The 18655-nt window shown below is 41.3% G+C and overlaps 1 protein-coding gene across 1 annotated transcript in view; it reads left to right on the top strand.

Annotated features, from left to right (window-relative positions):
• The window catches only part of LOC147749193 (maestro heat-like repeat-containing protein family member 1), a 46574-nt gene that overhangs the window by 12247 nt on the left and 15672 nt on the right, over positions 1-18655 (top strand). Inside the window, exons 4-11 of the mRNA XM_086936549.1 lie at positions 6086-6193; positions 7399-7519; positions 10163-10203; positions 10493-10634; positions 11539-11591; positions 12908-13015; positions 16314-16433; positions 17413-17511. Coding sequence (XP_086792675.1) covers positions 6086-6193; positions 7399-7519; positions 10163-10203; positions 10493-10634; positions 11539-11591; positions 12908-13015; positions 16314-16433; positions 17413-17511 — 792 coding nt within the window. The remainder of the gene's footprint in view (positions 1-6085; positions 6194-7398; positions 7520-10162; positions 10204-10492; positions 10635-11538; positions 11592-12907; positions 13016-16313; positions 16434-17412; positions 17512-18655) is intronic.

Here is an 18655-nt window from a genome sequence, read left to right as displayed (position 1 = left end):
TTGCACGGGCATAGAATCATGTATACCACATTTTTTGTCCGGCAATTTTTCAGAGTGGTAATTGTGTGCGTGACATCATTGTGTGCTACTATTTTGGTTACTAAACATAACTCACAGATACAGCAGTTTCCGCACTTGTTGTTGCCTGTTGCTTTCTGTCCACTTTTTGTTATCTGCCTTTTTGATGAGGCAGTCCCTATTGTAGCATTGTGCTCTCTTAAATGAATGATTAATCAATTTCTTGGGGTAGCCTCACCAAAAGGTATCGAGTCTTTCTGGCTCTTGGGAAAGACTCGATACCTTTTGGTGAGTTTCTCCGTCTCAGGAGGAATTGTACGGACTTAGCAGACTTCCACAAACATGCCCAAGAAATGAAGAAGAAATTTAGGGATCGAGTCTACCCCAAGAAATTGATTAATCATTCATTTAAGAGAGCACAATGCTACAATAGGGACTGCCTCATCAAAAAGGCAGATAACAAAAAGACGCAGGACAAAATAGTGATGGTGAGCCAGCATTCAGTCATAGCCAACCAAATCAAGAACATCATTAACCACAATTGGAAGATTTTAAACAATGGTCCAGATGTTACCCCGTTGGAACGTCCCCTGTATGCATACAGGAAGAATAAGAACCTGAGGTCAAATCTTGTGTGTACATACAGAGAGGATAGAATAGAGACCCAAACCACCTTGAGTGGACAGAAAGCAACAGGCAACAACAAGTGCGGAAACTGCTGTATCTGTGAGTTATGTTTAGTAACCAAAATAGTAGCACACAATGATGTCACGCACACAATTACCACTCTGAACAATTGCCGGACAAAAAATGTGGTATACATGATTCTATGCCCGTGCAATCAGGCATACATAGGTGAAACCGGTAGAGAATTGAGGTTCAGGATAGGGGAACATAAGTCTGCTATAAACACCAACAAGGAAAACGCCCCACTTGTGTCCCATTGGAAAGAAAATGGACACACTATTAAAGATCTCAGATGGGTCATCCTTGAAAGAATTAGAGAACTCACAAGATCAGGAGATAGCACAAAAAGACGAAAATTACAGGAACAATGGTATATGGTGAAATTCGATACCATAAGGAAAGGGTTAAATTCCAGGGAAGAGTGGGAGGCTCTCATTTAGGTAGCCTATTACACTGTGTGACCATCTTTCCACTTTCTGTAAAATTAACCTTATATTAGATCAAGACAAGCTCCGACAGTAACAATTCCTAGATCAGTGAGGTTCCTTTTTAAATACAAATATATGGTTGACTAGGAACACATATACCACTTAGAGGGAAAGTGCAACTAATCAACACCCTACTCTGACCGAAAGCGGGCGAATTAAATGTATAGGATGAACCAGTCTAAGATGGCGCCCATGAATAGGGGACACAGCAGGGCGGCCCATTGGCCCTAATAATAGCACTAGTGGTGCAACTAGGATCACTCGGACATACTTTGATAATACTAGTCTAGCCGTTTCCTTAATATACCCAAATATAAACACATTGGCGATTGTATTAAGCAGAAGGGAAAAGAACAACTGAACAAATACCCTATTCAGACGGGAAATGGGTGAATAGAACACAGAGGACACACCAGTCCAAGATGGCGCCCGTAGTGAGGAGTTACAGTAAACCGGCCAATCAGTCTAAATAGTAACACTAAATATGTCCGGGCGTACCACGATAATATCTGTATAGCCGTTGTTATATTATACCAGGCAACGGAAATCCATACGGGACGTTGATGGGCGAAGTTCGAGTGTTGTACTCGCAAAACGCCACCATATGCCGGCAACGCGAGCCCGGGCAGTACCAGGACGACTTGACGGCTCATAATATTCGGGACAGCAAGCAGAAAAGTACGGATATATCCCGTATTGAGTTGAGACACAGACAACTAATAAGCAAATTAGGCATCCGATACATAGCGAGGCATCTAACCCCGTTCTAAGATGGCGCCCACGCGCACAGCGGTTTCGGAACTACGAGACCAGCGCGACCACAGCCAGGTGCAATCACTTTAGGAATTAAGGTGAGGTATAAATGCACACACCAAACACCACACACCAGATCGAGGGGACGAACGAGGCAGAAGTACACACGCAGCGCTAATCCGGTAAGTGTAGCTGGTGCCTTTGCAAGAGAGGGTCCTACTCTAAAAGCTATTTGCTAGTAATAGGGAATTATTTCCTGAAGGGGACTGAAGCAGGGGATAACTTTAACCCTGTACCTTCTTGTAGCACAAAATAGGTAAAAATAATTTGTCCTAATTCAATCTAGATCCATAACTGATACTGTAACCTGAGTGATATGGGGCAAGCCACTTATCAATAGTACAATGTGTCCCCCTCTGATATTAGACAATAAGGGCAAGTAATAGGGAACTGTATATCATGGATGTAGATGAAAATAGAGAGCACATCACAGCATCAAACATAAGAGAGTATAAAGACATAGAAGAGTTATATATTTTTTCTCCCAGTGACAAATAAAGTAAGAAAAAAGGAGAGAGCAGACTATTGTCTTAGCATTTAAAGTACAAGTAACATATGACTATCCTACACTTGTCTCCATTCTGTAGAACATATCCAGTTCTGGAGAAGATTAAAGAAATGGTATGCCCGTTCTAAGAGGTTTTTAAAATTTTACCAGGTAAGACAACCCTACCAATATGGTACGAGACTAGACCACTGTGACCCCAAGATATATCAAAGTGAAAATATGCATTATATCACAGATGCACGAGACCTGAATAAACGCCTGACAAATTCAGAGCAAGGAAACCCAAGACAAGGAGCCCCTGTCCGGGGATAAAGGTAATCGCATGACCCCAAAGACTAGTCTAGAAATTAGGGCAGAGGACATTCCAACTTATTCCTAATATAAGTATGTGGTCATTTGACAGAATACTCACCATAGATGCACGTGACTTGAATATACGTCTGTCAAGCACAAAGCAAGGAAAGCCAAGACAAGGAACTCCTATCATAAGGGAGAGGTAATCATACAAACCTAGAGACCCGTCCAGTAGTCAGGATATAATGCACCCCTAGCTATCCCTAATATAAGTCTGTGGTTTTTTGACAGAAGCCCATACTATTGACAGAAGCCAATGGAAATTTAAAGCTATCTACATCCTGATACGTCCCCCACATGATCTAAAAGGTGAGGATCCATATCTCTATATCCACATAGATATCCCGATCCTTCTGTGAATGAAATGGTCTTCCACATTGAAATAAAGACTCGGAGGGATTATGGTGTGGCCTTATAACTTCAGGCCAATGTGATTGTCCATAAGTTTATATAGTGGGCACTATACAGAAAATTGAGTTATTGTATATACGGGTAAAAACAACAGTAGCACATGGATACTTCTTGAATAAGTGTACAAACGTTCCGGAGCAACAGCAGCGGACAACGTGTAGAATACAGAGTTACCCCAATGGTACATGTCTTATATAAATGCATAGGTGCCAGCTAAGTAAGAGTGGGAGACAATAATGTTATTGAAACTCACGGTGGGAAAGCTACATACCAGATACCCATCTCTTAAAGAGAAGGAGAGAATAGATATTTTGCACGATAACTGATTTTGCACATCTCTCCATATATATCCACAGATATGGTGGAACCATCCATTGCTTGAAACCCCAGAAAATAAGAAGTCCTGAGGAAGGTGCAACCGAATCCAGAGTACAGCACCGAAACGCGTCGACGCACTGTTTGTCCTTTTCTAATAGAATCCAATGAGGGCCGTATAAAACTGTAGATGGGCACGTCATTCCTCCACTAGAGTTTTACAATAGCAAAACGGATTGAGGCCATTGGATCAAGCAAATGATAGTGGCCTAGATATCTGGTTGGCCGCATAGAAATTGAGGGGTTTTTGTGACTATATGTAGTTTGTCGTCTATTTACAGTGAATATGCTTTGATTGTGTCTTTGTTTATCGTTTATAGTTGCATTATACTCGTGCAATACTGTTGAATAATATTTTTGCTTATTTTTAACCCTCCAAAGTATCTTTTTACTTGGATTTTAAATTGTGGTGTGAAAAGTATATGAATTTACTCTGTTTTTTATTGTTTAAATTGATTGAAATTTTAATAAAAATAGACTGTAAACGATTCTATTTCAGTGTGGAAAACCTATTTTTGTGTTAGTTTAACACCCATGGTAGTGTGTGACCTTTCCCTTGTATATAGGAAAGGCTAATAGTTACTAGTCGACTATTCGACTCCAGGGATCTCCCTCTTTGACTAATTGTCTTTCTACCCTGTTCCCTGGGGAAGTGGGGTACCCTCTCCTTTCTGAAACCACGTAATTAGTACTAAGCCGCTAGATCGCAAACTGTGTTTTCAGTTTAGAGCAGGCTGCTTACCTTTGAAGTCCTTTACAGCTGCATGGTCCACTGCGGCCGATGACAAAGGTTTAAACTGCACTGACACTGAAGAATCATACGCGCATGTGCTGTTTGTCTGTCCGGCGTACGCTGCTCCCCGCAAAGCCTGGCTGACACCCATTTGTAGGAACATGGGTACTCACTTGTTAAGTGTAGCAATGAGAATATTGTGTTCTGATCCATCAGTCCAGTGCGCAGTATCAGTGGAAACGTTTTTGAGATGGATGTGGACAATTGGATCTAGGCTCCTTTTGTACCTCTGTAAATGAAGTCTCCTACCGATAATAATAATAATATGCTATATTTTAATGCTTGGACACTTTTTTAAACTATCTATCAATTAGTAGCATTAATTTTGTCTATCAACATATAGTATATGCTCTTTTAATGTGTTTGATTCTATCTTTTTATTGAAATTTTCAATTTATTGTATTTTTTTTATAACTTGAAAAATCGTTTTTATGTGAATTGCTTTTGTGACATCTGTCGAATAAAGCTCATGTTGACTGACAGTTAAGCAAGGCCCAACCTTAAAAAAACAAAACCTATGAAAAGCCATTTTTTGGAAAGGCAAGGGTCAGTTTTGGTCATGATTCAAAATGGTGGCCAAAGATAAAATGGTGCCGCAAATGCAAATTTTTACATGAATAAGTGCATAATCAAAACAGCAAAAACAATTTTATTCTAACAAGGTCTGATGCTGGGGACAATTCAGATGCCTGTCCTTGTGTTGCATCGCACTGTAAGAATGATGCTTGTACACCTAGATCCCATCTTAGTTAACCTGATGCACATGTTGACTGGCTTAAGCGCAAAGAAATAAAATGCTCAGACACTTTGGGAATGGGACTGGCTCAACATCAGTGCTCACAGGCAGTACAGAGGCCAACCACACAATCCAGCCTATGAGATCCAACTACCCCTTAGACTTTACCAAGGCTAACTGGGCTATTTCTGGGGTGATTGGGGAAGGCACATGGGCATTCAGCTACTGCACTGATAAGCTGGGCTTTTCACTGACAGTGCTTTATCTAGTGGGTTATTTTCTGTTGCATACCCCACTTTACAGTTTAAATGCCTAACATGGCAAACCACCAAATCCAGCGCAAAGTAGCATGAACATACTTCAAATCAGTATTTCATATAAAAACTGCCTACCATAAACGTGGTTCCTGGTATTCTTTAGTCTTTATTGAGTGTATTAAGTCCCATAAGGTATCACATACTTCCTCATCAAGTCATAGGGGAAGGGCAAATCTGTGTGGTGAGCACGAGATACTACTGTGTGGTGCCAGAGGCGCAATTTCTCAGGGGTAGTGTCCCATGTATCAGAACCTTATATATTATAAGTGAGTCCACCGGTATTTTGACTGTATATGAATGCTATACCCTCCCACGCCTAATGGCTGGGTACTTTTATACTCAACAGAGCGGAACATGAGAGCATAACCGCATTTGTACATTTCTATTTACATGTTTGAGGTTAGTAGTTTTGCTTTCACATTTGGATTTGTCAAGAGGTTCTCTTTGTGCTTGACAACCTTGATTAGAAAGTTGTGATGTTTTAACTCTCAAATCTCTTGTCCCTCCATAAGGAGAGAAAACACAATTAAAATTATGTGCAAATACATCGTATTTTACTTTGCTTTCTTTTCCACATTTCCACAGATCGCTAGTCACCTGGATGATGAATCTGATGTTGAGGAAGAGACCATCCTCATCCAAATCTCTCAGCTCCTCAATACAATTGCATTACACCATAGAAATACTGATGAGGTAAGCGAGGAGGATGTGAAACAAGGTGGGTTATTTAACTAGGTGTATAGAAAATATAACTTGCAGAATATCCAAAGACTCCTAAATTCCCGGGTGATCTTCATTATCCTCCGGCTCAAATACAAGCACATTTTTGTAAAGCTCCCTCTGCTGCAGGGTTGTATGTTGGAACCATGCAGGCATTTATCACACCTGCCTTAACAACGTGTTCTGAACCACGATTGCATGTTTGAAACGCATTCCTTTACCAGAGAAGTTGTTACAATGAATTGCCTTAGGGAAAGTGCTGGACTTTGGAATAGTAAAATGTACTATTCCAACTCCATTATGTGCAACAGTAGGGAAAGTGTTGGCCTTAAAGTCCAAAATTAGTCCAACAACGCTTTCCTTTAGGAGAGGCATCGCAACTACCTGTGTGGTAAAGGAATACATTGTAAAGATGCATTAGTGAGTTGGATCACATTGTTAATGCGCGCAGTGGTTCGAGATACGATGTAAAAGTTGTGTCCTCTGATGGAGGAATGGAGGTCTGCTGTCCCATGCAGAACTTCCCAGGGTTTGGAGCATTTGTACAAGAGCACCAATTGAATCCTACCTCATTCATTAGAATGAGGCAGAAGGGTTTGCAGCTTCTTCTAAATAGACTGAAATGAGACTTAATGGTACACCGGTTATATTGCATAACTTTGCTTCTCAATTTGCATCTCCTATTTGCTACCTGTCCCATGATACATCAGGCACCAATATTTCATATCAACATGGTTGTTCATTCCCAGCCATTGCTTTTCGTATTCTGGCACATTCCTAAAGATGATTCTATGAAGATTCCAACAGATAATGAGCTAATTTGCAAACTTCAGCTCACTTGTAGGGTTTTTGGAAAGTAACATGTTTCACACATTCTCTGCACATAATGGGTTCATTTTGATTGGATGCAGAATCCCAGATTGTAGCATTAAACACAGTAAGTGCTACATCAGTGTAATACTAGGCATCTGCCTTGGACCCCATCAGCGAGGAATTGTATCAGCAAGGGGATGAATCAAATATAGCCCCATCTCTTGGATATGGGAGCTTGCAAAATGCCCTATGAACTAAATAAAATGCCAAAAACCCTCCCACCAGCCATGATTGTTTATCTGTGGGAATAAAGCCTTATTAAATGCTAATGATACAAATAACACGTTCACCACTCATTCTTGCAGGACTTTTGGAAAGAGATTTTGCTCTACATGCTGGAAGAGGGCTATACTTCATCTGTGCCAGCACTGTGCCAGATGGTACTTGTTGTAGATAAGAAAGCAAGCATCAACTTTAAGGAATGTGGTGAGTCTTAAACATCCTACTCATTGATGCCGTGGGATCTACCATTGAAGGTGGTTAATGCTTCCTCCTCCTCTCCCCAGATTCCCTCATATTTAGTAATGATCTGGCATGAGGTGAAGAACCAGTCCATTAGCTCAGGAGTTTGGTTAATTTACTATAGTATGTGGGTGTCATTCTTTCAATAACAGTGTTTGCTCTCACTTTAGTGATATATGTATCTGTGTTGATGTTGCTGCTTTCTATATAATAATAAATCTTCATTCGGAAGTAGTCACATCCATAAAAGATTCGAAAAAATATAAAATATAACTATAAGAAGAACTTCATTACATTAAAAGAGATACTGTGCAAATTTGCATGGTCCAAGCTGACATCAGTCGCATCTTGAGCTTCTTGATCTAAAAGAATCCCTCAGGAAATTTGTGGCAACAAAAAGGGTATGGTTGTTAGGCAAAAGCTGCAAATGCATTACTACAACCCAGGCTTGTCTAAATTTCATGGCTTTTAAAAGGAGCCTAAGAATCAATCTCCTGGGGTGGGGAAAATATTTACATAAGAAGACAAAGTGTAAGGTGTCCTGTGGCGGCCAAAAGTGTGGCAGGGTATGCTCAGACGTGAGTCCCTTGCTCACTTTGCCACTGGATTCAATCAAGCCGGGCTGAAGACGGCTGGAATGCCAGAAACCGGTCCTCGGAAGCTTGTTTCCGGTCCAGGGAAGGCCTGGCTTGGCAGTTTGGGCTGGACTGTTCCCATGAGGCACAGGGTCAGACTAATTTGCATATAGCCATGTCTGAACTGGGGGGGCAGAGTGGGCTAAAGAATGGTGATGGATTAAACCCAGATCTTTTGACTGGGTGTGAGTGTTTGATTGGTTTAGATGCTCCGTCCATTACCACCCCCTTTTGTACTGCTTTTGGCCGCCATAAGTGTGGCAGGGTATGCTCAGACGTTAGTCCCTTGCTCACTTTGCCACTGGATTCAAGCAAGCCGGGCTGAAGACGGCTGGAATGCCAGAAACCGGTCCTCGGAAGCTTGTTTCCGGTCCAGGGAAGGCATGGCTTGGCAGTTTGGACTGGACTGTTCCCATGAGGCACAGGGTCAGACTGATTTGCATATAGCCATGTCTGAACTGGGGTGGCAGAGTGGGCTAAATAACGGTGATGGATTAAACCCAGATCTTTTGACTGGGTGTGAGTGTTTGATTGGTTCAGATGCTCCGTCCATTACCACCCCCTTTTGTACTTCTATCTGTGACTAGCATAGATGCCTCCCCTGGTCGCTTAAAGATAATGTGCCCGGTGATATGGGAGGGTCCGCCGCCTTGTTCTCTATATACTTATTGTAGTTTGTCAGCCATAAAGTTACTTTCTGTTGGTTTCAGCTCTTCATCTGGTTATTACCCTCACCACTTAAATGCAATGTGCTGACTGTCTCAGGTTTCCACACTCTGTGAGACTTCTCAGGCCTCTAATGGTCCTCTTCAAACCTTGGAGTATTCTTGCTCTCCATGGAGTTACCTATCTCTGGTATGGTGATCAGACCTTTCTAGGTATGGTACCTATTTATACGCTTTTACTTTAGTCAGCCGCAAAATGGATGTATTTTATTTCTCTATGGAGTTACTTTTGGTTATGATATTTGTCTCTTCAATGTTTCTGGTTCATTATTTTGGACTTCAGATCCAGACTAAATTGCTAGTTATTGGCTCTCACTTGACATATGGACCTGATAGACAGGGAGGCCTACTCAATGAGGGTAAGTGAAAATAATTATTTGGACTGACTCCAAGGTCAAGAAGTAGATTTGCATCATGTGGTGAGAACCTGTAATTGAAAACTACATTTCCAGAGCTCCAATTAGCAGTCCCCACTCAACTTTCCAATGAATATGTTGATAAAGTACAAGTAACCTGGGCAGATGGTATCATAGTCTATTTCTTTGTCACTCATGTAAAGGGTCCTAAGCAGAACAGAACAGGCAATTATGTATTCATTATAGCCTGCTCCCCAGGTGGTTAACATTATTAGAAAATGGTTATGCAAGAACATGTTTTGGTGTCCTCTTTCTGTTGGGATATCCGCTGTCGCAGAATGACTCCTCTTTAGCATGGTCCATTCAATATGTAGGGCGTGTCCACGGCTCCTGTTGCATCCTCTCTTATCCCACTGTAGTCTTCTGTCACTCAATGACAGCTGAAGCAGTACCATTGCATGACAGCTTAGGTAGCATCTTCTGCGGCTGTCATTCCTTGACAGCAATTGTTGGGGTAGGGAGGTGGAGCATTGTAGCACAGACCATTGAGGTACTGTATACCACTAGCAGCATCCTTTGTGGTGGGGTTGTCTTTGTCAGTATCTGCAGGGACATTAAAGCATCCTCATGACCTCTAGTGCCTTATTGAAATACCACCCATCACTCCATCCTCTTCTTTGCAGATACTACTGAGTGTCTTAAGTGTGTTTGTCAGCCACATGTCTTCCTTTGGCAAGTGTTGCTCAGTATTTTATGGACTGAGTATGACATGTTAATGTTATGTTATGTTATGTTATGTTAAAGAAATTTGTAAGGCGCAGCTAACACCATTAGGTTTCTTGACATGAAAGAAACCTAATGACATGTCTTCTTTCTTTTGTATCTAAACAGCTAAAGGAATTCCAATACACAGCCTCTTCATAATATTGCTTGTGAGTATCCACCCCCACCATATTCCAACAGATCCCTCTCCTCAAGTTCTTTGCTGGCATTTCTATGCAACCTGCCCATGGAGAGCTTGCATTCAACTCGGCTTTTATCCTTTTGAACTTGATGGTTTTATTTCTAGTCAATTGGTTATCAGTAAGACATACTATTTATATCACACAGAAACAGCCAAAATGAGGTATTAAGTACTGTATAGAAAACAAGGTAGCATTTCCATATGCTTTAAAGACCAGTGAGTATTCTCTTGCTGAATTCTTTGTTGTGGGTTTTCAGGTCATTTCTTCACATCCTCGCTGGGATGTCGAAAAGGGAACCGCTGTCTTGGCTCTTCTCGAACGCCTGATTCCTGCAAACTACCCATTTTTAGCGAGGCTCATCAGAATGAAGATCCCCCCATTGATAACATATTTGGAAGGTGAGTTCCCAAAGCACAAGCCATTGAGCACCCAATTTAAACAAGAATTAATGGTATTTCAAACAAGCATTGACAAAGCTATTAAGCCTGGTGTTGGCTGCTAGTTTTTAGGCTTTGTCCACGCTTGTTTTTTTTCACAGTTTTTGTAAGCCTTTACTTTGGGAGGAGATGCCAGGTACTCAAAAAGCCCACATTCCCTTAGTAGTCCCTGGAACTAAAGAAAAATACTTTGTGGATGTGCTCCTTGTGACCCTCACGGGTGAGTAGTGCGCTCTACAAGTGTATTGATTGATTGATTGAAAAAGCAGAATGCCATCACTTACAGTGAAGTTAGCTTAAGGCTGATTTGGCCCATGATGAATGCTGTGGAGGGCAGAAGAGAATGTGAATGATATGAAACAATAGGTCAACAGATGAGGAGGTCGAACTATGAAGTGTTATAATCATTTTGGTCTTGGTTATAATAAAGGAGTATTTTTCTATATGTATGTAATTTTAGAGCAGGTATGTACTTTTTATCTCTGAACCACGACGGCCATCCCCTATGTGATCAAGGCTGCATCTGACAGCCAAATGCTTTCAGGCTAAAGCTCTGTAAAAATAGATCTTCTGCAAACAAGTGATGTGGCAGCCTTTCGGTTATATAAGAAAGGAAACAAAAATATATAAACCTAAAATTACAACCAGATATAAGGATGTAAGAGTGACATCAAGGGCACATGAACAACTGATGACATTGAATTCAAATCCCAGGACAGGCTGAGCCAACAGCCAGATTTTGCACACTTTGAATTGTGTGACTCTACTTCTGCTAGTGCTTGGTATTGAAGCCCATGGCATTTGAAATGTTGCCTGCTGTTCACTTTTACTTACATATTTTCTTTTTTCCCAACTGCTATTTCAGCTGCAACTGAAAGAAACTTTGACTTGGAACAGTGGAAATGCGCGCTTGTTTCAGTAAGGATTAATTGCTAATGAATGTCACACATGGCTCTTAACGCATTGTCTTTCATATTCACTCATTTAGAGTGAATTAATGCAGATATTAAATTCACCCCATCATAGTGCTGTTCTGCTATGTGGTTGCAATATGTTCACCATATGCCTATTGTTTCTCTGGATTGTGAATGGGCACGGTGAGGGAGAAGCCAATCTCGGTACACAACTTTTTCCTAAAATGCAATATTTACCAGAACCATTTAAAACCTCATTGGCCATATTCACATTCAGAACCTTGGAATTACGTGCTTACTGCAGATAGTCCTGCATGTATAAGATTTTATCTCCATGTTTTACCTACATAAATTACAGGCACTGCAGTGATTATTGCATTAAATCAATCTGACTGTTTTTACACAGGGTTAGAAATGTAGCCCCGTGTTGGAAATCAGGTCCTCTGACTTTTTTTGTCCCCAGGATAGTCACACTAGCACAACATTCTTCTTTCCCTGGATTGTCACAATATCACTCTTCCGGGTCTGCCAACTGCTTTTCACATAATCAGAATTTTTATATTCTGCAATCAGTTTGGCATGTGATCAGTGCTCCCCATATTCATCTGAATTGTCACTGTTCTAGTTTAACCTTGGAATGGTCAGGTTATAACTGTCTCTATTCACTCCTTGGTTATCGCACTCCTACTTGGTTCCTTTGTAACAGTTTATTCTTTGCCAGGTCATCACACTTCACTTTGCTTTTATGGTGCTCCTGTGAGGTAATTTTCTTTTCCTTGTGTTCAGTCTTCACCCTTATTAACACTACATTTTCATTCAGCCCTAACTCTGGTGATCTAAGGGTATATGGAGCAGATTTACAACCCTGTCCGCCCCTTTTGCGTCACTTTTCCCACTTTTCCCATGTTAAAAGTGGCTCAAGGGGCTTGTAAATCAGCCCCTAGAGGTTTGCATTCTGCTCCTAAGTATATGATATAGCTGCAAAATCCCCATGTGTTTTCTGTCTGGATGGCTGCACTGTAACTCTTTTCACAATAATTTGCAGGTAGCATGCTTTTGGTGCGTATGTTTCTGTGTAAATCACTGCCACTGTAAAGGCATCCTATTTCTTCTGACCACTGATTTCACACCACACTATTTACGTGCTGCTCTATGTGTTCTCTGGTTCTTCTGTCCACACATTATTTCATCATTACTGAGGTTGTTGTCAGCTGAAGTTTGTTTTCCCATATCTTCTCAAAGTCACTGCAAACATCAGCTGTGGATACTGCATTAATGTTTATATTACTGCATTAAAGTCTCTCACTGTTTTCTTTTTAGTTCCTGGGGACTATCCTGAAGCAAGCACCATACAGAAAATGGCATGCCTTTTTTATGGAAGAACTCACCGCACAAATTGACAGTTTTGCCCATCATGAGAATGAGGAGGTTAGTGCTCTCAAGGGTCATTTGGAAAGGCAGTTTAATACAAAGTCAGAGAAGGATATAACTTTGTATTCCAATCGCACTGTGATTGGTAAACTACACTTGTATACTATGGGTGCACAGCACTGGAATTAGTCAGTTGGGAAAATCAGGTATGGTTCTCCAACTCCCTGGAAAAGCCAACCGTCTTAGAGTCAGATGGAGATAAACACCATGAGGTAATTCCTCTCCACCTGGCTCGTTAGGAGACACCACATACCAGGGCTATACTCCTTGCCCTAATGGATCTTCTTTAGCCAATAGGTATTATTCATTAGAGCCACTCCCCATTCAGTGGATGTAAGGTCATATTCATGCAAAAATCAGTGGAGCTATTGTTCCTATTGAAAAGCAAGGATGAAAGAAAGGCAGACAAGAAGGGGGAACCCTAAGGATTATTTCTTGGTGCCCTCACACATCAATGAGGATGTCATGCTTCATAGTGGGCGTGCTCCTTGTAAGGCCAGCACCGCAATGCTCTATGGGCCCCACAAAGAGTCGCTTTAGCGGGGATCTTTTTATTTTTGCTGTCTGATGAAAAGTGTCTGTGTGAGGGCATTTTGAATGTGAGGGGTGGAGTGAAAGTATAAAGTGAAGGGAAGGGAGACTAAAACTATCTAAGAGATACCAAACTGGACTTTAATGTGATGGGTCCCTTGCAAGGATTAAAAAACATAATTTAGTAGGGTGATGTACCCAAGTAGCCTAAAGTGTGGGCAGGTCGGTATGTTTCACGCCCAATGGCCTAAAAAGGATCCACAATGCATCTTCAGTACCTAAAAAACGGGTGGATAACCCTTTCCCACACCTAAGACGTGACATCCAGTATAGGTATTCCCTCAAAAGAAAATACCCGGTTCAACAAGTTAAAAATTGATCATCCAATCTAGAAAATAAATGAGAATATAAAAAAAAACACACAGTAAGCAAATGTTTTGTATATATGGTCCAATGATTCACTGGAATCGCTTTTCCAGCTCACTGTATCACATTGTCTCCAAAGGTACAAATGTTCATGCTCATATTGGTGCTGATCAGTCACCACAATGTGAAAAATGTGAAAAACACACTTGTACTTACAATATAACAGATAAAGCAAGTGGACATACGTGGAACAGACAACATAAAACCAATCTCTGGTGGTGTTACACATCGCTTCATGAGTGATTGGTTGTCTTCAGGTGTGAGTGCAGGGTCTTACACTTTGATACAATGTATTATGCCCCATAGTTCAAAAGCACAAGAGTCTATTCTCCTCTGCTTTAAGGTGCAGGCAATTGGAGTGATTTTTACAGGTGTGGTGTGTGCATTTGCGGGAAGAAGTGATGACCAAATGGCCAATGAGGAGAGGAGGGGTAACCTTGAGCCAGTAGGAGCAAGCCCCTCACGTGCTGGTGTAACAGAGGTATCATCCCTCATTGGCGGCCATCTCAGAGTGTGTAGTGCTGAAATGCTGGCCGACCCAAAGTCAACCATGGTTTTTGAAAGGTGGCATCTAAGCAGTAAACTAAGACAGTTGAAGGTTTTCTTAATGGAAGGTGATGGTAAGAGAAATGTATGGGGCACCTAAGTGCTCACGCATATATAGTGACGGGAAGCAAGTCAGGTGCACATAAGTGCTTGCCATCCCTCATGGATTATTCTAGGCATATTGGCGTCTATGTTCATGTTGTAAATATGGGCGGTCACATTTAATAAGTAACAAGGGCGGCTAAGTGGTCTACTGCCAATGGATTTGCATGCTTGGAGAGCACTGTTGGGCAAATGGCTAATGAGGATAAGAGAGAAGAGTAGGGGTGTGCTAGAAGTCATAGGAGTGAGACCCTCATGTGCTGGTGTAACAGAAGTATCATCCTTCAGTGGTGGCCATCCTGGAGTCTGTGGTGCGGTTAAATGTGGGCTGGCCCAAAGTCATCAATTATATTAGTAAAACGGCGTCTAAAACAGTAGACTAACACAGTTAAATGTTTTCTTATGAAGGGTACCACCTCATTGTTTCCACAGAAACATTTGTAGTAATGAAGAAGATACCCATGGCAAGTCGCAAAAGGCTTATCATAAGCACTGCTTTTTGTGGTATATGAGACTCTAAAGCAGGTATGTTACATGGTCTCAATGGTGAAATGGTAGATCAGATCCCCTGTATGACGGCATGTCAATAAATCCATTGCAAGGGAGTATCTGATTTAGCAGGAGACTGACATGGGAATTACACCTTGCACCAAGGGATTTCATCATTCAGACCTTTGCTGTTCATGGAGAGGCAGAAAATACACCATTGCTCCCTTCTGAAAAGTTTAACAGGACTACATGAGTTACTTGCCATACATGAAACAAATTTGTTTACAGTGTGTCTTCTTTATTTTCTAATTTAGTTTCTAGGTTGGATGATCAATTTTAAAATTTTTGAACAAGAAGTTGTTTTCTAGGGCAATACCTACACTGCATATTACGTCTTAGGTGTGGGGTAGGGTTACCCCCCCTTTTAGGTTCTGAAGAAGCACTTTGGATCCTTTTTGGACCATCATGCGCAAAACATGTTGACCTGACCACACTTACAGATTTAGGCTACTTGGATACATTACGTCCCTGTAATAGCCCCTACCAAATTACGTTTTTCAATCTTGCAGAGGGAACCATCACATTAAAGTCCTGCGTGGTATCTCTTAGACTGTTTTAGTCTCCCTTCATTTCACTATACCCATTCACTCCACCCCACACATTCAAAATGCCATCACACTGGCACATGTCATCAGATAGCAAACCTAAAAAGGTCTTTGCTAAAGCGACCCTTCGTGGGGCACTGCAGCACCAGCCCTATGAGGAGCACATCCTATGATGATATAGTACATCTTCATGGATGTGTGATGGCACCAAGATATAATCAAAGGGATTCTCCCTTCTTTGTCAGCCTTTCTTTCTTCTTTGCTTCCTGAAAGGAACAGTACCTCAACTGCTTTTTGGATTAGCAGTTTCGGAGCATAGGTACTGGACCTTTACTGGCTCCCAGTCCTCCCTCTTCATTGTTTTGAGTCATATTCATGGCCATATCCAAATCTCTACAATGTCCAGAAGATATAACATGACATAACATAACAAACATTTCGCTCAACTCATTAAGAGTTGTTTCATAGTGTGAGTTGAAGACATGTGTAGAGTGAATCAAAGATGAATACTCCTCTATAAGTATTACTCTCATAGAGTGGGCAGGAGTTTCTTTTCATTCTTAACTCAGACTGTCTTTAATTTACTCCTATATTAGGGTTTTATTTTCCGGTGCCTCGGGAAGTGCCTCGCCGCATGCGATGATACTGAGCTGATCTTACGTTACCTTCGAAAGATGTTCAACTCTACTAAGTTTATTACAACTCCTCACCATGCAGTAAGTATCAAGTGTATTTCTATTCCCCTTAGGTAAAATTTGACCCTGTATGACCAGAACAAGCACATGGAGTCTTAAGGAACTGAAGAACATCTGGGTTATATTGTTCTGGATTGTAACTTCATTAAAGGAGCTTGATGGTAAATTAATGATAACAGGAAACACCTTCCTCACTTAGCACATCCTGTCACCCAAAAGTGTGATATCTACCCCATGGATAGCCAAATCATATCAGAGTGGAAACCCTCCGCTGAGTGGGTGAAGACTAAGCTAGCTGAAACTAGAAGTGTAGCGCCTTTGTTCGGGTTACTACTGCTGCATTTCATCAGGGATTATTTTTGCCTCTTTAGGTGATCCGTCTTGATGGACACAAGTGAATTATTTATATAAATCAAGCTTAATCAATGTAGCAGATAAATGGGATGAAGTTCTAAAGCTTTGTGAAGCTTTCAGAGAGGCCCAAATAGATAACAGAGCTGTCTGTTTCTACCTGTTGTCAGAGGGGGGCGATTTCTCAAAGAATGAAGGACAGAGCAGAATCTGGTATAATCCCTGCACAGTACCCTTGAGGAAGAGAGGATAAGCATTCCTTCTAAAGAAAGTGCACTCCTTCTTCCCAAATGCTTGTGTACTAAAAAGTCCTTGCAGTTTCTTTAGGTGAAAACCAGAAAGAACTAAGTTACAGAACACAAATAGTGACTGAACTCTCATCTTATTGTCCATAGATGTTTCTTCAGTTGCATGGTAAGGACACTCCAGCATAGTTGTATAGGGGGTATCCTTAAATCATGCTTTCTGGAAACTGAATATATTTGCTTTACTAGTGGAGAACCATTTGTAATTGCCAGTTGTAAACACTGAAGGTCCAATCAAGAACCGTATCATTATAATTTCTTTCGAATATGGAATCTCTATTCCTAAATGCCTGTGTTTGGTTAATGTTTCCCTAATGCTGTGAGTTGTCTTTCACTCTTTGCAGGATATAATAATTGGATTTCAAACATGTGCCAAGACTCATCCATTCGAAAGCCGTCGGGTGATTGAAGAGTACAAAGGCTACCTTTTTGCTATTGACCTGGTAAGAACCATGCATCTCTTTTTGTCTCATATTTCCAACTTTCCTCAGCAGTGGCGATTCACATCTATAAAAGTGTAATTTGCAATTAGATAACAGTTTACAAGAAAGAAAAGCAAAAATATGTCTAAAGGCGTAGGTGGTCTACAATACCGAAAACAAAAGAAATTTAAATATTTATTTTGAATGGGCTTATGATACCAAATGCAACAATGTCTTAAATTCACTATAAACAACAAGAACATTCAACCTTTACTTCCTCCTTTGCATTACTCATGATTTCAGAAGTGATAGAGCACAGAGGGAAAGGCTGCCCTCCAAGGCGACTCGCATTTAGGAATCAATACAAGACAGGGTCTAAGACCGGTCCCTGCACTCCGAGGTGGCGGAGTACTCAGGATCAAACACCAGGCCTGGCTAAAGGCTGGGCTCTGTATCCACAGGATACACAATACAGTTACATTGAGGAAAGGGGAAGGGCTCTGTTCATAACTCCAGTTGAAATAGTGACTGGCTTAAGCCAGGAGGCAACCTTCACTGGCCCTGGTGTGTTGTGCTACATTCAGGACATCCTGGGGCCGAATAGCAAAGGCAATCTGAGACAAAAGTCTAATTTTACAACTTTTGGTATTCACAGAAGTTATTTATGACTTTTGGTATTCAAAGAGGTCATTTATGAGTCGTATCTATACGTTTGCAGTCGGGCCGGAATCTTCGCCTCTGTCCCAAACTCTACACACCCAGGCCTTACTCTCCGGCTGGGGCAGTACTCTCCAGCTGTGGCATTACTCTCCATTTTGAGTCGTTCTTTCCAGCTCAGGCCGGATGAAGTGTAATAAATGGGCTGGAATGCAAAATTTACAAAAAGGAACATTAGGAACATGTGATAAATTATAGAGGAGGCCATTTAAAACAGTCTGGCAGGGAAAAGGGTATGGCCAGACACTGCATCATGACCCAGATAAGTTTGCTCCTCTGTATCATGGTACAATTTGTGCTTACCTCAGTGTTGACTGTAGTGTAAACACTACAGTCAACACTTAGGGCGCTCCCCTTAGTGTTGACTGTAGTGTTAATACCAGAGAGTGTGTGTGTGTGTGTGAATAAGAGCTACAGTAGGAGTAATGGGACACATTAAAGTTAGGTG

This window comes from Lissotriton vulgaris, chromosome 1_1 (assembly GCF_964263255.1).
Source record: "Lissotriton vulgaris chromosome 1_1, aLisVul1.2, whole genome shotgun sequence".
Lineage (NCBI taxonomy): Eukaryota > Metazoa > Chordata > Amphibia > Caudata > Salamandridae > Lissotriton > Lissotriton vulgaris.
The sequence above is the reverse complement of the archived record's forward strand: the minus strand, read 5'-3'. Positions and strand labels throughout refer to the sequence as shown.